Source organism: Uloborus diversus, chromosome 6, assembly GCF_026930045.1.
Source record: "Uloborus diversus isolate 005 chromosome 6, Udiv.v.3.1, whole genome shotgun sequence".
NCBI lineage: Eukaryota > Metazoa > Arthropoda > Arachnida > Araneae > Uloboridae > Uloborus > Uloborus diversus.
In genome coordinates, this window is record NC_072736.1 from 5,379,983 (window position 1) to 5,399,213 (window position 19,231).

The window sequence follows — 19,231 nt, forward strand, 5'->3', positions numbered from 1 at the left end:
GTCGGTCTTCACCCCTCGTATTCGCCAAACCAAGCCCCCTGTGACTTTTTTCTGTTCCTGAGGATGAAAAAAGAAACATAAAAAAGAAGCTTTTTGGTGATGTAGAGGCTGTAAAAACTACTTCGCAACGGGCGCTAGACATGGTCAAAGTTAAAGAGTTCCAGAGGAGCTTCTAATAGTGGAAAAAAGAATTAACAGGTGTATTGCATCTAATGGTGAATACTTTGAAGGATACTACAGAAATTTTGTGAATAAACTTATCTATAAATATTTTAGAACAAAAATCCGGTTATTTTTGGGTCCCCCCTCGTAAAGGAGTAAGGCAAGGATTTTCTTTTTTTTTTTTTTCATTTTTTGAGCTTATAAGCTCATATGTATAACAGATAGTTGTAAAAAACAGCAGTTTCAAGACATAAAACGACCGAACATAAAAATAATTGTTCTCCAATCTTAATTCCTGAAGTGATGAATGGGTGAAAAAATATTTACCTTTGATTTTATGACGTCGTAGGTATACGCGTCATAGTTTATCGTTTGACCTTCGCCTTTCAGAGAGGTGAGTTTAACTTAGCTAGTAGGTATACGTACCTCAGAGTAGAATGTTTGCTGTGTTAAGACGTAACGAAGACTTATTTTGAAAGAAAAAATAGAATGAACTGTGAACGAAATGATTAACTTTTCACCAGACAAAAGAAATCATAAATTTAAAGAAATGTGCTCGTTCATGGCCCCACTGAATACTTACTGAATACTTGGTAAACTGAATACTTGGTGACAACTGCTGATTACTCACTGAATACTTGGTAAGCGCCAGCGCATTCAGTGGGGCCATGGCTCGTTAAATCATTTGTTTATTTACCCCACTAATTTCAGAAATTATGCAATTGAGATGCAACTAATCCGGGTTTCGAAAATCAGTGGGGGTGCTCAAACACTGCAAACGAACAAATGCAAATTTTCAAAATGTAACTTTAAAGAAAATTTACTTCAGCTTTGTTAAGAGAAATACTTGACGGAAAACATCAACTTTTACTTTGGTTTTCACCACAGAATAATTCCAAAAGTACAAAAAAAATAAAAATAAGGGAAAATAAGATTATTATTATTATTATTTTCTTTTTTTTTTTTTTTTTTTTGTAGAGTAAAAAAAAAAGAAAGAAAAAAGAAAAAAAATCTACGCTGAATGCGTTTAAAGCTGTATATAAATAAAGACGGGAATGCAGAACTTTGAACACCTGAATGATGAACTAAATTGAATGATCTAAAGCACGCTTGAATTTTTGTCATTTGTTGTTTTTTTTACTTATTTTTTTACATAGTAAAAGAAGTAATGCATTCGCGAAAAAGTATTCACTCAAATATCGGCAAAAATTTTCATTTTGTTCATTCCAGAATGTGTGTTGAGTGATTTTTCGACCCGACCGCCCGTACATATAAACCAAAAAACGTATGGACACCCGAAATGTCCATTTTGACGGTCCCCGAGTTCATAACCATGAGTTTTCTCGTGACGTCTGTTTGTACGCAAGTCTGTGCGTATGTACGTATCTCGCATAACTTAAAAACGGTATGCCGTAGAAAGTTGAAATTTGGTACGTAGACTCCTAGTGGAGTCTAGTTGTGCATCTCCTCTTTTGGTTGCATTCGGATGTTCGAAAGGGGGTCTTTTGCACTTTTTGGAGGAATAACATCAGGGCTAATTTCAATGCAAACTCAAACTCAAGTGATGTTAAAATTTGGCGAACACTTGGCGATATGTCGGCAGGCTTTTTGTAGCCAACTTGGCGTTGTATCACCAAGTTGGCAACACAAATATGGCGAAAAAAATTATCTTTCGAATCTGGTTTCAATTTGACTCTATTGGCGATGTTTAGAGAGTTATCCATTGAATCACGTTTGAATTTTGTCGATATTGCGAAAATTTAATTTCTGTGAAACGCTTTTTTGCATCGACAAATTAGGGGTGAAAATATTTAAAGCGTTTCCCTTGCTTACTACAATGCACTATTCTCATTAAATTGGCGTAAAAGGACGTCATGAGGTGCAAATATCAGCTCGTTTCTTTTAGAGTACGCACCAGCGGGAATGCTCCAAGATTATTTATTTTTATTTTGCTAGTACTTTCTTTCCCCTTCTCCATGGGCAAAAAGAATTTAAGCCAGCAGAAAAATCCGTTTATTTAAACTTAGGCCCGGATCCTGGGGTAGACAACTTGCGACACCGCCTAGGGCGGCAGGTTTTTGGGAGCACAAATTTCATGATAACAAAATGTAAGGAGAAAAAAAAATGAAAAACTCAAAATTGTTCTTTACTTTTTATTCATCTTTGCATCTCAAATTGCAGCTAGACGTAAACCTATACTCGATATTTTAAAAACAAAGTCTGTTCAGCCCTCATATATATTTTTTAAGATGAGGGGGGGGGGGCGGCACTTGTCAGCATCGCCTGAGGCGGCAAAACTACTAGAGCCGGCCCTGATTGAACTGTAGAAGAAAATACTCGAAAGGAACTGAAACATTTTTTTATTCTTTGAAGGTTTCGAAGGATGCCTTGACGTTCTATCTGTCTTAAAAAGGTCTTGGTCATTAAGTCATAAATTAACAAGCGAAGAAGTAATATATAGTTGTGAATTAACGTTTCTTGGGAATTAGAGGATTGTTTTTAAAAATTGGTGTTTTAAATAAATACTAAATGGAGTGACTTTCGAGCGTTTTTACATGTGCAGGAAAACATAAGTTACCGTCCTTAGCCTGGGCTAAGGCAGAACTTACTGCTCCCTGCTGAACGCTGTCTGATATATTACATAAGACACTAATATAGCATATTAATGAGAGAAAAAGATTCAATGCATGAATAAGTGAGGGCAAAATTTCATGAAAGGGGCAAGTCTGAAGGTCATGTTTATTTAGGAAATATCCCTCTCCTTTCATTGTATTCTCTGTGTTCTAATTCTTACTGGTAGTGGGATGTGCCCGGCACCCTCATAAATATTTTGAGGGGTGCTTGAGCACCAACAGCACCCCTGGAGTTTAGAGCCGCTATATAGACAGGCCGACGCATCAGCATAAGTTTAGCCATTTTGGATCGGATTTTTCATTGTTGCACTGCTAAGGTTACCACAGCACAGTTTCGGGTTTCGCCAAATTTGCCAAAAATAATACTTTATTTAATAAACAATTCACGTGCCGCTAATAATCGCTCGCATTGAACTATTACCAAACGCGAACAATCGCCAGAAAGACAACCAATCAAACTCGCGCTCCGATCCAAAAAGGCTGATCTTAAGCTGATGCGCCGGCTCGTATATATAGGGGCCTTACCGGAGTCGACACCTCTGCAACTAATTTTCAACATATGCTAATTTGTGAAAAATGAACTTTTTTTTCATCTCGCGCAGCACATGTTCATGGAGGAAAACATTCTCATACATCCACTGTATAATCGTTATCGTTTATTGAACGTCACCATAATAAAGGCGGTGCTAAAATTCCACCGGGCGAATCGTCTCTCTTTTCCATCTTGCGCCTAAATGCAAAGGTCAACATTAAGGACGTATTAATTTTAAATTTGCTTTTATAAATCGAAGTCGGCATGAGTGTGAACGGCCATTCTCATCCAAAAAAAGCAAGAAAAGATATGTCTCCCAACGTAATTGTCGTACTAGGAGCACAATGGGGAGACGAAGGAAAAGGAAAAGTTGTTGACATGTTGGCTTGCACCGCTGACATCGTGTGCAGATGTCAGGTAAGTTCATTTCACAGTTCTAGTAGTATTTCAGCTGCAATTTAGTATATAAATATTTTTTTTGTTCTGTTCTGTATTCATTGTTTTTCGTTTATAATGTTTACCATGATGAAAAAAAAAATCATTTTCTTTTCTGTTTAATTGCACTTGTTAGCAGGTCCTTTAACCGGCGTTTAGAACGTAATTCTTTTTATGTCGCTGCCCTTTTGAAAACTTGATGTATTATTGCACAGAATGCCTTTTATTACTTTCTTCTATATCTAATATATAGAAGAAAGTATTGGATTCGTGCAAATTTTCGAATTTTGACGGATTCGAGCGTTCTGAGGTGTGCCGAGTCCATTTCGACTATTTTTGGGAAATGTCTGTCTCTGTGTATGTGTGTCCGTGTGTGTCACATCTGTGTGTGACCAGTTTTTTGTGGCCGCTCTACAGCAAAAACTACCGCATGAAATCGAACGCAATTTGGTTCACATATGTGCCCCTATGTGAACTTGTGCCCATTGGTTTTTGGCGCGAATTAATCCAAGGGGGTGGAGCAATGGGACGTTTTTTCAGTTACGCGCAGGGTTGGCAAGTTTCTGCCGAGGCGGTTAAAACCACTGGTAGAAACCGGTTAAAACCGGCATGGCAAAAACCACTTTCTGCCACATTTGCGGCAGAAACTGGCAAAAACTTACAAAATGAAAAAAAAAATTAAATTATTGACTGCAATAGGAAGTGTACGGAAAAAAGAACTATTAACCAAAGCACAATTTAATTACGATATTACCACAATTTAAAATCAAATGTTACATTGTTTGGACACTGCAGTTGCTTCTTAGAAAAGGTGGTTTCTAAAATCTAAAGTTTCTCAATCTAATATGTACAAATGAAAAACTTTAGAATATTCCTGAAACAGAAGAGCTAGCAGGCAATGCATGAAGGAACAAGCAATGTTCGTGAAACTTTAATCAATTTTTTTTTTTAACTGGTCCACCATGTAGTAACTGGGGTAGTGGGAGAAATTCAACTGGAAAAATAAGTTTCGAGAATTGTTTTGCTAAACTGTGACATTAAGTACAAAATCTATGTTAATATTGGCAAGTAAAATTCAGGCACTTTCTTCTTGAAGCACATGATAATTTCAATCACAAACAATTTATATGAAGCATATATGTGAACAAATTAAAATAAGAAATGCCTTTTAATTCTGTATATCACTCCTCTTTCCTGAGCACCTATATGATTTTTCGTCCTTTGTTAGATTAATCCAAACATTAAGAGCATCTGCAATTGAAAAGATCCCTTCTCGAACTAAATCAAGGGCATTAGCATAGGATTTTATTTTTTTAAATGATGAAATGAAGTTTCATTTTTTAGTTTACTTAAACGAAGATCATTTAGCAATCACTTAAAAGATGTTTTTAAGTTTTTGCCAGTTTCTGCTGGTTTTTACCGGTTATAACCAGTTTCTGCCAGTGGCACGGCAAAAACTAGTTTCTGCCGGCAGAAAGCCAACCCTGGTTACGCGTGCTTGCTATTCCTCAGGAAGTAACTGGCGGAATCAAACAAAATTTGGTCCATATGTTGCCCCTAACAGGAGCAGGTGCTGATTCAATTTCGGTGTCAATAGCTCAAACGGAGGTTGAGTTATAGAACTTTTTTGTCGTCAATTGTGGCTGCTGTATCTCAAGAAATAACGAATTGAATTAAACAAAATTTTTTCGACAAGTAGCCCTTAGTGGGTATAAGAGCCGATTTTATTTTGGTGTCAACAGTTGAAAAGGGGGTGGTGCAATCGAATGTTCTTTTTTTTTATTATAATTTGTTTTTCCATCAGAGTAAAGGTTTCCATGCATTAGACACATTGTTATTTCAGCCATAAACTGTTGAAATATGTTCTATGAAATGTCTTGAAATTGTGAAGTTGATCTGATAAATTCCCAGTTACTCTTGGTTAAATCCAAGTCAGACAAAATCATAACATTAAATCATTTTTATGAGTTGAATCTGATTTTTTCCTTCAGATTGCTTCAACTAGACACTCAGTAACTCAGTTAAGCATTAGTTCAAAGTAGAGATGTACCGAGTACTCGGTAACCAGTGGCGGATCTAGAACTTGGACAAGGGGGGGGCTAACTTAGGTCTGTTAAAAAAAAAAAAAAAGTCCAGTATAATATCGTTCAGCATCCTTTTCACGAGAATGTTACGACATTTGTTATTTAAAATAAGCATATGTTTATTTTTAACTTGTAAAACATGAAATACACTAAAAAATTGTCAAAAGAGTTTATTTTTTAAAATGATTATGAAACAATTTTTCAAAAACACAGTCGGCACATTAGTTGTAAGAAAATAAAATGATTTAATTTGTTACTCTAGTTTAAAACAAAAAAAAAATACTTTAAACATTATTTGACATGTTCCCAGTTTTCCAAGCACATTCTCCTCTTCTTACTTTTGCAGAAGAGTTCAATTATTTTGTCGACAGATACATCTCTATCTCTTGCCACATTTGCTAGAGCAAGTCCATTTAACCGTACTTCTCCCATTGTGCTTCTTAAATAGGTTTTTATCCTTTTTAAGGTAGAAAAACTACGTTCAGCTGTTGAAGTCGTTACTGGGATTGTTGCGAAAATTTGGAGAAGAACAGCAATAGATGGGAAAAACGAAGGGTCTAGCTCTTTCAGTGCCCCGATAGCTGTTGTAGGAGGACCGCATATCGGCAGCCATTTATTCCTCCACATCTTGATTTCTGCTAATAGCAAGCTCAAACTTCCTAGTTCATCTGTAAAATTCCTGTATTTTTCTGCAGCAGTTATAATATTTTTGTCAGTATACCTCGACAAGTTCGATGGAATTAGACCTTCGAGGGGAAGCACTCCAAGAAAATCTCTGCTAAATCTGCAATCAATCTCGGAAATGAAGTGATCTATCAGAGGAAGAAAGACTGTTCGTCTGAAATAAACTTCTGGATTTTCTGGAGGTGTACAGTCTCGAGCACTTTTACGCTTTCCTGATCTGGGTATTTCTAACTCCAGATCCAATTCTTCAGCAATTTCAAGGCAGTTTTTGTAAATAGTTTGAAATTCGAGTTCTGCGTTTTGTCTTACACTCCGAAAAGTGTCCAAAACTTGAGACACATTAGCTAATGCAGAAGACAAATCCTGCTTCGGGCTTTGCAACTGCTGACTTAGCCTCAGTGTCAAACTGAGACAGTACACTGATATTTCGACGCCAACAATAAATTCACTCCTTTTTATTGAAGCATTTAACATATATGCTTTTGTTGACGCTTCGGAAGAGGCAGTTGTATGTAAACTTTCCAGCACAGTCACAACAGGAACAAGTAGTTCCTTAAATGTTATTAGGCTGTCATGCCTTTCTACCCACCGTGTAGGGCAAAGTGCTTTCAATCTCTTTTTTTTAGTTTCCGAAAAGTCTTGCTTTTCTACAACATCGATTAATGCATTTGTTCTGTGCGCAGAAGCCGAGAGAAACACAGAGACAGTCTCAACTGTTCCCATTACGTTTCTTATAACAGGAATTTGGCAGCTTTTTGTGATGCACAAATTCAGGGAATGGCTGAAACAATGAGTATAAATGGCGAGGGGTTGCTCCTCGGAAATTAGAGCTTGAACGCCCTTAAATGGCCCAGACATGTTGCTTGCTCCATCGTAGCCTTGTCCACAGAGGTATTTGTAAGACAAATTCAGTTTTGTCAGTTCTTCGTCTATTGCGGATTTAATCGATAAACCAGTTGTCGCTTTGAGTTCCACGAATCCAAGGAAATCTTCCCTGGTTGTGAAACTGTCTATGTCGACATATCGCACACAAAACGTAAGCTGCTCCTTCTTACTTTCATCTGTGGTTTCATCACATATTATTGAGAAGTATTTGGCTTTTTGTATACTACTCGTAATCTCCGAACGGATATAATCGCCAATGCATTCGATTATGTCGTTTTGGATTGTTTTGCTGATATGTGTACTGTTTTTTCTGCAAGTGGTAAGGTGCGTTTTCAAATCTTCATCACCAGCATCAATTCTAAAAGCCAATAGACTTTTGAAAACACCCTGGTTTCCTCTTAATGCATTTTCTTGCTCTTCCCTGCTGTTCAAATTGCCGTCATCCCTATGACCTCTCAAAGGCAGATTGTTATGGGCACAAAACAGTACGGTTTTTACTATAGGCTTCAAGCGTTTTAAATTTTGCTCTATTATAGAGGCTTTTCTAGCGTCTATCAGGAGGCCAACATGACTTACTGAACTTCCAGGAATAGGCTCCATGGATTGTTTAAAATGCAGGGCTTTTTCCACAGAAAATTGATGGTATTGGGTAGTTTGGTGATATTTTAGTTCTTCTGTAGCTTTCTTAAACTTAATCAACGGCTCCTTAACGAATGTTTTAAGCACCTGAAAATAAATAAACATCTTATTAAACTGCAATATAAAAAAAAATTTGACGCTCAATTAATATCCCAATTTAGGTGTTAAGAACCGGGTGGAACATTAGAAGCAAAAGTCTTTCGAAATAATTCAAACTAATTTATGTTGATATTCGAGGTTTTATCTTTTAACAGTATGCATGAGTTGCTTATTCCTTTGTATTACTTGATTTCGAATTGAGGTAATTTCAATAATTCATTAAAATTACCATTCTTCCTATTTTTATGGACTTTGCTTAGACAATTAAAAAAATAAATTTGTTATGAATAAATACAGCTTATGAATTTACTTGTCTAATATGATAACTTTTAGTTTACAAGCCTTAAACATATGTAAAAAATATGATGTATTGATGCCATCGACGTTAAAACTGTTAACATAGATATTTTGTCATTGATGTTTCAAAAATAATTAAAAATTAATTTAAATGAACTGTTTTAATAATAATTTTTCTATCTACGAGGTTGTTTTGGTCTATTTCTTCCTTTGGCTTGTGAATGATGGAAGCTTGATCGATATTGACATCGTGAAATGTATTCAGTGGGTCATGAGATTTGCGTAAAACCTAAAGCTGAGTTCGCACTAAGGCGCGGGGTTGCGCGATTCCCGTTTTTTAAAAGATCGCGGTCTTTCTTATCTTGAATTTTTCTATTTTTCAAATGTACTTAATAACGACAGTCAGTATAAATGAAATAGCCGAAAAGAACTTTTGACCACCACTTAATGGAAGAATCTAAGAAATAAACCAAAAAAAAAAACAGAAAAAAAATATCGAGAAGAGCGCTTAAACTATTATTTTGCCTATAAAGAATATTGACACTATTAAAAAAAAAATTCAATTCAATTCTGAAAAATGCCACTTATGAACTGATGGAATTTCTCACCTGATTTCCAATTCCAGCTCCAGTTGGTGCAAACAGAACGCACATTTTACAAAATCCACCAGACGAAAGCTCACTGTAAGCAAGCCAATTGTACTGCTCCAACCATTCTCGTCTAAATTTACGGTTCTGCTTTCCTTCAGCTCTTGTTGGAAAGCTATAACTCACCGGAGGCTTCCATGTTTCATTTAAATATTTCAGCTTTTTATCGTCATCTAAAATCTTTCCAACAGCTAATCTAATATCATATAATTGATAATTTGTTAAAGATGTTATATCAGTAGGATTCTAAAAAAAAAATACATTTATAAGTTAAGTAATTTAATATATTCCCTACAAATTATAATACATATTCCTATCTTAAAAATACATTCAAATAGAAATAATTTACCCGATACAAAAAATCTTGAATGTTCAAAACGGTTTAAATGCATTTAAAATGCAGTTGACACTCAATTTTACGAAACTCTATTTACGAACACTCACGATTTTAAGAATTATTCTCTAGAAAAAAAATTTAAAAATCTTAAATTTAAGCACTGTAATTTTTCATTATTTTTTATGGTTAAACCAATTTTCTGAAAACGAAACTATCTTTCTCATGCAAAAAGATAGTTATTTAATAATATATGAACAAATAAGATTCCTTTTCAAAGTTTTAGTAAATTTCAAAAAATTTGTCTAATTCATTAGCAAACATTCTAAATTCACATCTTTATTTTTTCAACTTATGAGAGTACCAATGTAGAAGAGAGAAAAAACTATAGTAGTATTGCAAAAAAAAACCCTCAGTATAAAATGCTGAAACTTAACATGTGAAAAATAAATAAATGAATTAAAAATTGAACAAAGGCACCTGATTTTTATCAGATTGCTTTGAAATCACCTCATCTTTTGCCCATGTTTTGGGGTAAAAAAAAAAAAAAAAAAAAAAAAAGATTTTTCAATGCAAAAAAAAAAAAGTGCAAGCTTATGGATGCAGAAATTCGTTAAACGTCTTAGACTCCATAATCTCACACTTTTTTTTACATTGAAAAAGGGGGTTCCTGCTAACATGACCCCCCCCCCCATGTACCAGCAATCATGATTACTATTTTACTTATTTATGCTTTAAACGATAATTTTAATTTTATTTTTGTATATCAATATACAGTTGGTATGTTATAACATATTTAAAATATAGCTGAATTTTAAAGAAAATATATTTACTTGTTCTTTAGAAGTCTCACATCCAGCTGTACAGTTGTTCACATTCTCAACGTTAGATGTAGTCGGCATGCGTTGTAGTAGTCCATTATTAGAACACGGCTGTTTGGAATCTGATGGTATTTTATCGATACTAACTCCATCGTGTCCTTGGAAATCATCAGTTATATGCGTATTGCTTTTACTAAAATAATCTGTAAGTCGACGCTTCATATTCACTCGACAATACTTATATTTAAAATATCAAAACAATTGCGAAATAAATCAAGTCAAACACCAATTTTGCGCCCGCCCTTTAAAGCGCCAGTCCAACAAAATCGCCACATTTGTTTCTTAACAAAACTTCCAAGTGTGAAAAAACCAAGAATCCAAGTATGAATTTTAATACAAGCAATTCGTTAAAACAACAGTTCAATACTGCGACAACCGATGCCGCGTCCCAGAAAAACTTTTCCACAATTTTCCACCTTTTATTATTTTAACTAAATTTTCGCTCTTGGTGTTTCCTTATCAGTAACCTTAGCATATTATGAGCATTACTACTTCGTTGTGCTATTGCTGGTTGTTCAAAAGAGGAGTACTCAATGTTGTCTCTGGGCAGAAACAGCCTATTAAGAGTTCATTTACAATAAACATAAGTCCTAACGAGACACATGGTCAGCAATTCAACATTACAGAAAGGAACTATTGCTTTTTTTCTAGTCCGACTGCATATTCCTAATTCAGTGGGAGGGACTCTATTATCGGTTTCCGCGGAAATAGGGATGCACCATACCTGCTCCTGATGATACCTGTCAGTAGCCATTATGTATCGTCCTCTCTGGCTTGCTTAGTACACTTGCTTAATTTACTGCCTAAACGTTTTGAAAAGGATTAGTGAACGACAGGTTTTCATTCTGGATGTCGCGGGCTTCAAAGAAAGAACAGTGGTGTCCGTTGACAGGAAGAGAATTTAGTAAACATAATCCTAGCTTAAGTTTACAAAAGTGGTGCAGTAATGAAAATCGCTGAAATTTCATTTTCTATGAATGTAATTTTTAACCAAATGGTAAGGGTTGCTATAGTATCCTTAGCACCTCCCCTCCTCCCCACTGCTCTACAGATCCACCATTGAAGCTGTATAAATTTTATGAAATATTACAAACTTGGTAAAAATATTAAAGTATTAAAAATATCTAAAACTGAAATTTTATCGAGTGTAAGTTCTGACCTCAAGGGGATACTATAGACCCCCTTAGCCCCCCCCCCCCCGCATAGATCTGCCAGTGAAATGTATAAATTTAATTTAATATAATACAAACATAAAATATCCATAAGTAGTGCAGTATTAAAAAATATAAAATTTCAGTTTTATCTAGTATAAGTTTTGACCTCATGGAAGTAGGGGGGGGGGCTATACTCCCTTGCCCCCCCCCCCTCATAGATTCGCCACTGACGGCGTTAATTGGAAAGTAATAACTTCAGATTAAAAACCTCGATAGCAGAACAAAGTTATTGTCTCGAAGACTTTCCATGAAATTACAAATCGCATTGTAATCTGTTGTAAGTTTTAGCCAAATGGGAGAAGGGGTCACAGTCCCCCTTACTACCCCCCCCCCCACCCCAAACTCGCCATTAATAAACCACCGTATATAGTGTGCATATTTAATAAAATATAATGCATGTTTGTAATTCGCAGAAGTATTGACGTATTTAAAATCTTCGAAATTTCGGTTTTATCTAGTGTAAATTTTGACCTTATGGGAGAGGAGGGGGGCGGGGCTATAGCTCCCTTAGCCTTGGAATGATGTAAAATATATTACGGCTAACTTTCAGATTAAAAAATACCTCGATCGCAGAATGAAATTATTCCCTCTGAGCCGTTCCGTGCCATTGCAGATCACAATTTAATCTGTCGTAAGTTTTGACGAAATGAGAGAAGAAGCTACAGTCCCTTATGCCCTCTCCCATCCCCCATGTATACGCCGCTCTACATAGTGCTTCTATATTTATTTAAATATAATACAAACTTGAACATGTTACAATATCGCAGTATTAAAAATCTCTGAAATTTCGATTTTATCTAGTGTAAGTTCAGACCTCATGGGGGGGGACTATAGCCCCTTTAGCCCCCCCCCCCCCCCCGTGGATCCGCCACTGATAGTGCTTCTATATTTATTTAAATATAATACAAACTTAAACATGTAACAATATTGCAGTATTAAAAATCTCTGAAATTTCGATTTTATCTAGTGTAAGTTCAGACCTCATGGGGGGGCTATAGCCCCCTTAGCCCCCCCCGTGGATCCGCCACTGTCGGTAACTACTCGGTACTCGGCCACATTTTGATCAGATACTCGGCCAATACCGAGCAGTTAAAAAAATTGAATATTGTTCAAGACAGATTTTACAATTAATAAAAAAGAAAAGCATATGATATACTGCAAGCATTTACAATTCAAATTTACAAGTCAAATTTCAATTTTGAAAACAATGAAGTTTGTTATGCTTCAATGGTGTAAATCTTTATTTTAAAGTCTCCAAAGTTAATAAAACTTATTTATTAAAAATGGGGCATAAAAGGTAAGTATAAAAAATATGAAATTTTATATTATTAAATGAATTTTTGCTGCAAACAAAAATTATTTGAGAAATATAAAAATACCTTTGCTTCAAAAATAAAAGCAAAAAAACAACGTTAAAAGCACAAATGTGCAGGAACACCGCAGACACGTGTTTTGGCGTTACAAGGAATGCCTTTTTCAGTGCACAAAATGTGAGCTTATGGATTTAAAGACATACGACAAAAGTCGTATTTTTTTTGTCGGATGTCTTTACATTTATTAGCTCACATTTTATGCACTGAAAAACACATTCTTTGTAACGCAGAAACACGTGTCTGCAGTGTTTTTGCACATTTCTGCTTTTAATATTTGTTTTATTTGCTTTTAAAAATTATTTATGTTTGGCAGATTAGAACTATAATAGATTGATATAATTTGTTTCGACTCCAACTTGATTAATCACACCTTTTATTTATTTGTTTATTTTTTAATTTCAAAAATAACTTTTTTGTAAACTTTGACACAAGCAAAATTTTTTAGATAATGCGTAATTAAATTTCAGCTGGAAAAATCAGCTGGAAACTATTATATGGACATGGAGGTCTGCACTACTATTCCAATAAGTTCAAAATTTATTACGTGTGTGTCGGTGGTTCTTCTTAAAACGTAATTGGCACTCGGTACTCGGCCAAAGTGCTATTCGGTACGTCTCTAGTTCAAAGTATGAAAATGTTGTCATTATTTTCTGTAAGTTGACTATTTAATTTTTTCCTCAAAACTGAATATTAAGCAATATTAGGCAGCTGCATTATTGAAAAGTCATACACTCTGCTGGGATGTCCAGATTCCAGATTTTATCGGTGATTATTATTATTTTTGGAAGCGGGGTTTGATTCTGAAAACGTCTTGATTTAGAGACGTACCGAGGTCTCGGTAACTACTCGGTACTCTGCCTACTCGCCCCAGTAAAAAATTGAATATTGTTCAAGACAGATTTTACCATTAATAAAAAAGTGGTGTACTACAATCATTTACAAGCCTAATTAAAATATTGAGAATAATTAAGTTTGTTATGCTTCAATGGAGTAAATTTTTATTTTAATGTTCCCAAAGTTAAAATGAAACTTATGGAACTGATGTGATATACCCCACCCTTGGCGACTTTTTCCTGTTGGCGCCAAGAAAGCGTCGCCAAGAAAACGATGTATGACGACATATGTCATACATCGTTCTTAGCGATGCTTTTTTAGCGCCAACAGGAAAAAATCGGATAAAAAAACATGATCAAAGCACTTCAGAACACAATATATATAAAAATAACATAAAAGCACAACAAAAAATATCACGAATATATGCTTCAAAAATGTACAGGGCCGGGGTTTTTTGTAAACATATTAAAATACAATGAAATAAATTATTGTATTAATTACAAGTCGAAATTAATGCATTAATTGTTTTTTCATCATTTCTCCGGGATACGAGCCCTCGGTCTCATAGTACTTTCGTAATGAGACCTCGGCTCGCCGGCCCTGCCTCGGTCTCATTACGAAAGTACTATGAGACCTCTGGCTCGCCAGGACCTCGCTCCGTTATCCCTCCGACTGTTAATATACATTACAGTCGGAGTATGGTCACAATTATGTATATTTATGTATATTATGCATATTCATGTGTATGTACACCCAAGGGTGGCTCCTTCCGTTCAGTGTACAATAATGACACAGTTTTAAGTGTGAAATATGCACCATTATTGTGCAGATTTATTAATAAAATTCAGCATTTTTAAGAGTACAACCGAAAGAACTTTCAATTGTTAACATAAAATTCAGTACCTAAAGGAGGCACGTTAATGTCTAAATAATTCGTGGCATCGATAAGAATTAACTTTTAGAACAAAATAACCGAACTATTTTTGTAAAATTAATTAACGTACAGTAAAAATAAAGTTAAAAGCTACAAGAACCCCTCAAGGATTTGTAAAAAACAAAGAATTTCCGAAGTGAGAACTTTTATGTGAATTCTAAAATAAAGAACTTACCTTTTTATGGTATAAATCCTCACACTCAGTCCAAAACAAAACGTCATCTGACAATGGCGCGTTACAGATACACACCACGTTGGAGTTAACTTTTAATTAACCTTCAAGTTTGAAGAAACTGGCATTTTCTAATGTTTTTACTTCAAAACACAACTACTGAATCTAAACTAACACAAAATAAGCATTCCTGTAAGGTATATTGCACAAAACAACACGTATCTCTCCTACGTAAACCCAAGTAAACAAGTTCGAACAAGTTTGCCTTCGCGTTGCCAACCGCTGGTTAGTTTCACCAGGGATGCCATGCTTAAAAATTTATCGCCTCATTGGCGAGAAAAATATTTCAATTTTGGGCAAAAAATCGGATGTCGCCAAATGGGGGGGGGGGGGGGGTATATCACATCTGTACCAAACTTATTTATTAAAAATGGGACAAAAAAGGGTAAGCATAGAAAATATGAAGTTTTTATATTATTTAAATGAAATTTTGCTACAAACAAAAATTATTTTTAAGAAATACAGTGAAACCTCAATAAGTAGTCGACCGGTTAAGTTGGTTACTCCGTTTAAGTGGTCGTTTTTCTTTGGTCCCGACAAGGTCTCATTTACAGTGATGTAAAATGACCCTCCTTTACTGGTCACCAAATTTAATTTTACCCACTTAACTAGTCACTCAAAAGTTGTTTTCTAAAATTCCTTTTCCTTATCGGATCTTAGAAAATAGTGTCGGACTCGGTTGAAAGGCTGTTTGATATTCATTTTTCCTTGAAATCTCGATATTTCGGTTCTGGTCATTCAAAGCATACTTCTTGCTGTGACTCTGTCAAGTGCTGAGAATATGAATCTAACTCCTTCCATCAAGACAGACAAAATCTAATACCTGGCGAAAGTTAGTCAGTGTTTAACATCCGTTCACAAGGAACAATGAACACAAAATTTAAAGCTTGACGTGTTAGAAGAGAGAGTTCTTTTCCGTAAGCAACAACTTCATCAGTCAACATTGAAGGATTGTATTAATATACCGTAACTGCATTAAAATAAGTTGTTGTTATTAAGTAATGTATAAGTAAGAGAAAACAAAACAAAGTAACTATCATTAGTATTTTTCCCCTTTTCTAAAATTTCCACTAATTTATAAACATTTATTACATAAGCTATTGTTTTTCTCACAGAATTCTACTGCTATTCATGAATATTTGTAAGACTTTTTTTTTTCTTATTTCCCACTCCACATAAGTACGCATAAGTGGTCAAAAATTTTTGGTCCCTTGAGTGACGACTTAACGAGGTTTTACTGTATAAAAATACCTTTGCTAAAAAAAAGCAAATAAAACACTGTTAAAAGCACAAATGTGCAGAAATGCTGCAGACACATGTTTTACTGTTACAAGGAATGCCTTTTTCAATGCACAAAATGTGAGCTTACAGATTTAAAGACATCCAACAAAAGTCGGATTTTTTCGTCAGATGTCTTTACATTCATTAGCTCACATTTTATGCCCTGAAAAAGAAGTTCATGCAGAAACACAAGTCTGCAGTTTTCCTGCACATTTTTCCTTTTAACGTTGTTTTATTTGCTTTAAAAAAATATTTATGTTTGGCGAACTAGAACTATAATAGATTGATATAATTTATTTCATTTCCAACTTGATTATTCATACCTTTTACTTATTTGTTTATTTTTTATTTTAAAAATAACTTTTTGTAAAATTTTTGACAGAAACAAAATTGTTTAAATAATGCGTAAATAAATTTCAGCTGGAATTTTGCTTTAAAAACTATTGTATGGACATAGAGGTCTATACTACTCTTGCAATGAGTTCAAAATTCATCACGTGTGCGTCAGTGGTTCTTTTAAAACATAATTGATACTGGGTACTCGTCCGAGTAGTGAAAGGTAGAGTACTCGATACTCGGCCTAAGTGCTACTCGGTACGTCTCGACTACTGTGAAATCCCCGTTACAATGAACTTCAAGGGACCACAAATTTTGTTCACTATAACTGGAATTTCGTTGTAATGGAATTCAAGCAATGTCAGCAACTAAATTGGGACCGAAAATTCATTTCGTTGTATTTGTTGTAACAGGAATTCTTTGTATTAGATTTTTTTGTTTTTGTTTATAAATTAACTACTTTCAATAACACAGCTTTAAGTTTGACAGGTATATTTTCTGACAATGCTTTTACAACTTATTTTTTTTTTTACAAGTTTGTTAGGTTTAATGTTTTTCCGTTCTGCCAAGAATAATTCCTAATAGTTGGTTTTGGAATGCATTATGGCAAATTACCCTCTAGACTGCCTCTTCTTCTAGAAGTTTCCTCCTAAACTTCATGAGCATGTTATTTTACACAACTTTATCTTAAAATCTTCAGACTCAACAAATCATAAGAATAATTTGAAGGCTGTAAATTGTTAAATAAAGCTTATAAAGAAATCTAAAAAAAATGTGCTGTAATTTCATTTCCAAAAATTTATTTATTTTATCTTATGAAATTGCATGGTAAATTCATAGGTGCCCACCTGAAGGGGGGAGGAGGGTCATAGAGTAGACTGCGGCATTAAGAACTTTACAGATTGTTTTGAGGCTAGCTTTTTTTCTCTCTTTTGGGGGTCTTTGTTTTTTCCCCCCCAATGTGAGTTGCAAATGACCTCATCCTTTGCAAATCCCAAGCAAACTAAAGTGAGCAGGGGGGGGGGGGCATGCAGCAGTAATCTATATTAAATTTCATATCTTTTCTGTCAGTTTCAGATAGTTAGACACTAGAATTTTTACTTGTCTATTTTTTTGACATGCTATGTCTTGACTTTAAAGCGTTGATTTTATCTGACCCTCAGGGCAATTCTCATTCTGGTCAAACTTATTTCAATATCATTTTGACCAGTTTTATGGATTCTATTCAATTTAGCAATCTGGTATAGGATTTATCACATGAGCGTGGTAAAAATGACAGGGAAAGTAAGTAAACCTGATTGTTTCCCTAGGTTTTTTTGGGAGGGCTTGGTGCCCGGCCCCTTTGAAGTTAATGTTCAATGCGTCCATCCTACTTGCTTCTTTAATGTTTTAACAAAACTTCATCATAAAACCAAACTGTTTATCGATAGGTAAATGGCATACAAACCTGGCCTTGAATAACTCCCTCATTTCACTTATATTCACTTAATCAGATTTGATTATTAATCTGACTGTTTCTAGCATAATTTTTAAAACTAAACATTTAAAAAATTTTCTTTAAAAAAAATCTTTTAAAAAATACTGGGGTTTTGTATGCATGTAGCATCAAAAGAGTATAAAAACTCCTTTAAGTATCGGTCTGATTGTCTTGATAAACCTGTCACACTCAAGTCTACGTTTTACCTTATTTGCAGGGTGGGAACAATGCAGGCCATACCGTGGTGGTAAATGGCAATGAATATGACTTGCACATTCTTCCATCTGGTGTTGTAAATAAAAACTGCACTTCCGTGATAGGTAAGAAACAATTATTGGGGTTAATTTTTTTAACATTTTATTTGCTTCATAACTTCATATGGGAAGATTGATTGAGTAACAGATGTAATGTCTTTGCTGTTATTTTTATTCAGTACCTTGTTTTTATTTTTCTTTCATGTAAATTTAAGATGTAAAATGTGTTTTGTGAAAAAAAATATATTGCCATTAAACCTTGATTACAATGAGTAATTAATTTGTTTGTTAAACAATGTTTAGTATTTTATAAGTTACATAACTTCAGAAGTTAAAACATTTCAAATCCAATAATAATTTAATACCGAAGTATTTCCTAAACTTATATACAGTATACACTCGATATCACTAGGTTGAAGGGCCTGTAAAAAAATTCAAGATATAGAGTTTTTGAGATAAGGTCATAATCGTAATAAAATAATATTCTACAAATTAGTCGCAATAGTTAAAAATAAGTGAAAGTATGGAATGAAAGTTGAAATTGTCTTTAATAACAAAAATTTTAATTTTTTGAATGAGCCAAAAACAATAGAGAAAAAAGTAGCGAAATGTAGTGATTTACCACGATTAAACCTATCAAAGATTTGGATTAGCAAGTTGCAGAACGGTTGGTTTCGAGCGTCGCGGAACAAAAGAAGTTGGACAAAGGATTGCACCATTCCCTGTATCTCTAAATGGGTTTTCCGTTCATCTCCCCCTTTTTTACGGAGGTGGGAATCTGATTAAAAGAAGTCCAATAACATGGCATGAAAAGAGGGCGAAAAATTTTAGGTAGGTTTTTTGGGCTTCCCAAGAACCCTCTTGCTCTAAAATGAAAGTTAAGTGAATCAGCTTCTCCGAATCATTCCTAATCCTTGAGAGAAATAATGAAGGGTGTGAGAAATTTTTGGAAACATTCCTCGAGTTACTTCAAGACAATAAACT

General features: G+C 34.6%; 1 protein-coding gene across 1 annotated transcript in view; it reads left to right on the forward strand.

Moving 5' to 3' along the window:
* The first annotated feature begins 3,527 nt into the window (after positions 1-3,527).
* Positions 3,528-19,231, forward strand: part of LOC129223880 (adenylosuccinate synthetase-like) — a 51,166-nt gene continuing 35,462 nt past the window's right edge. The window contains exons 1-2 of the mRNA XM_054858251.1: positions 3,528-3,744; positions 18,211-18,313. Of these exons, the coding sequence (XP_054714226.1) occupies positions 3,592-3,744; positions 18,211-18,313 (256 nt within the window). The 5' untranslated portion in view covers positions 3,528-3,591. The remainder of the gene's footprint in view (positions 3,745-18,210; positions 18,314-19,231) is intronic.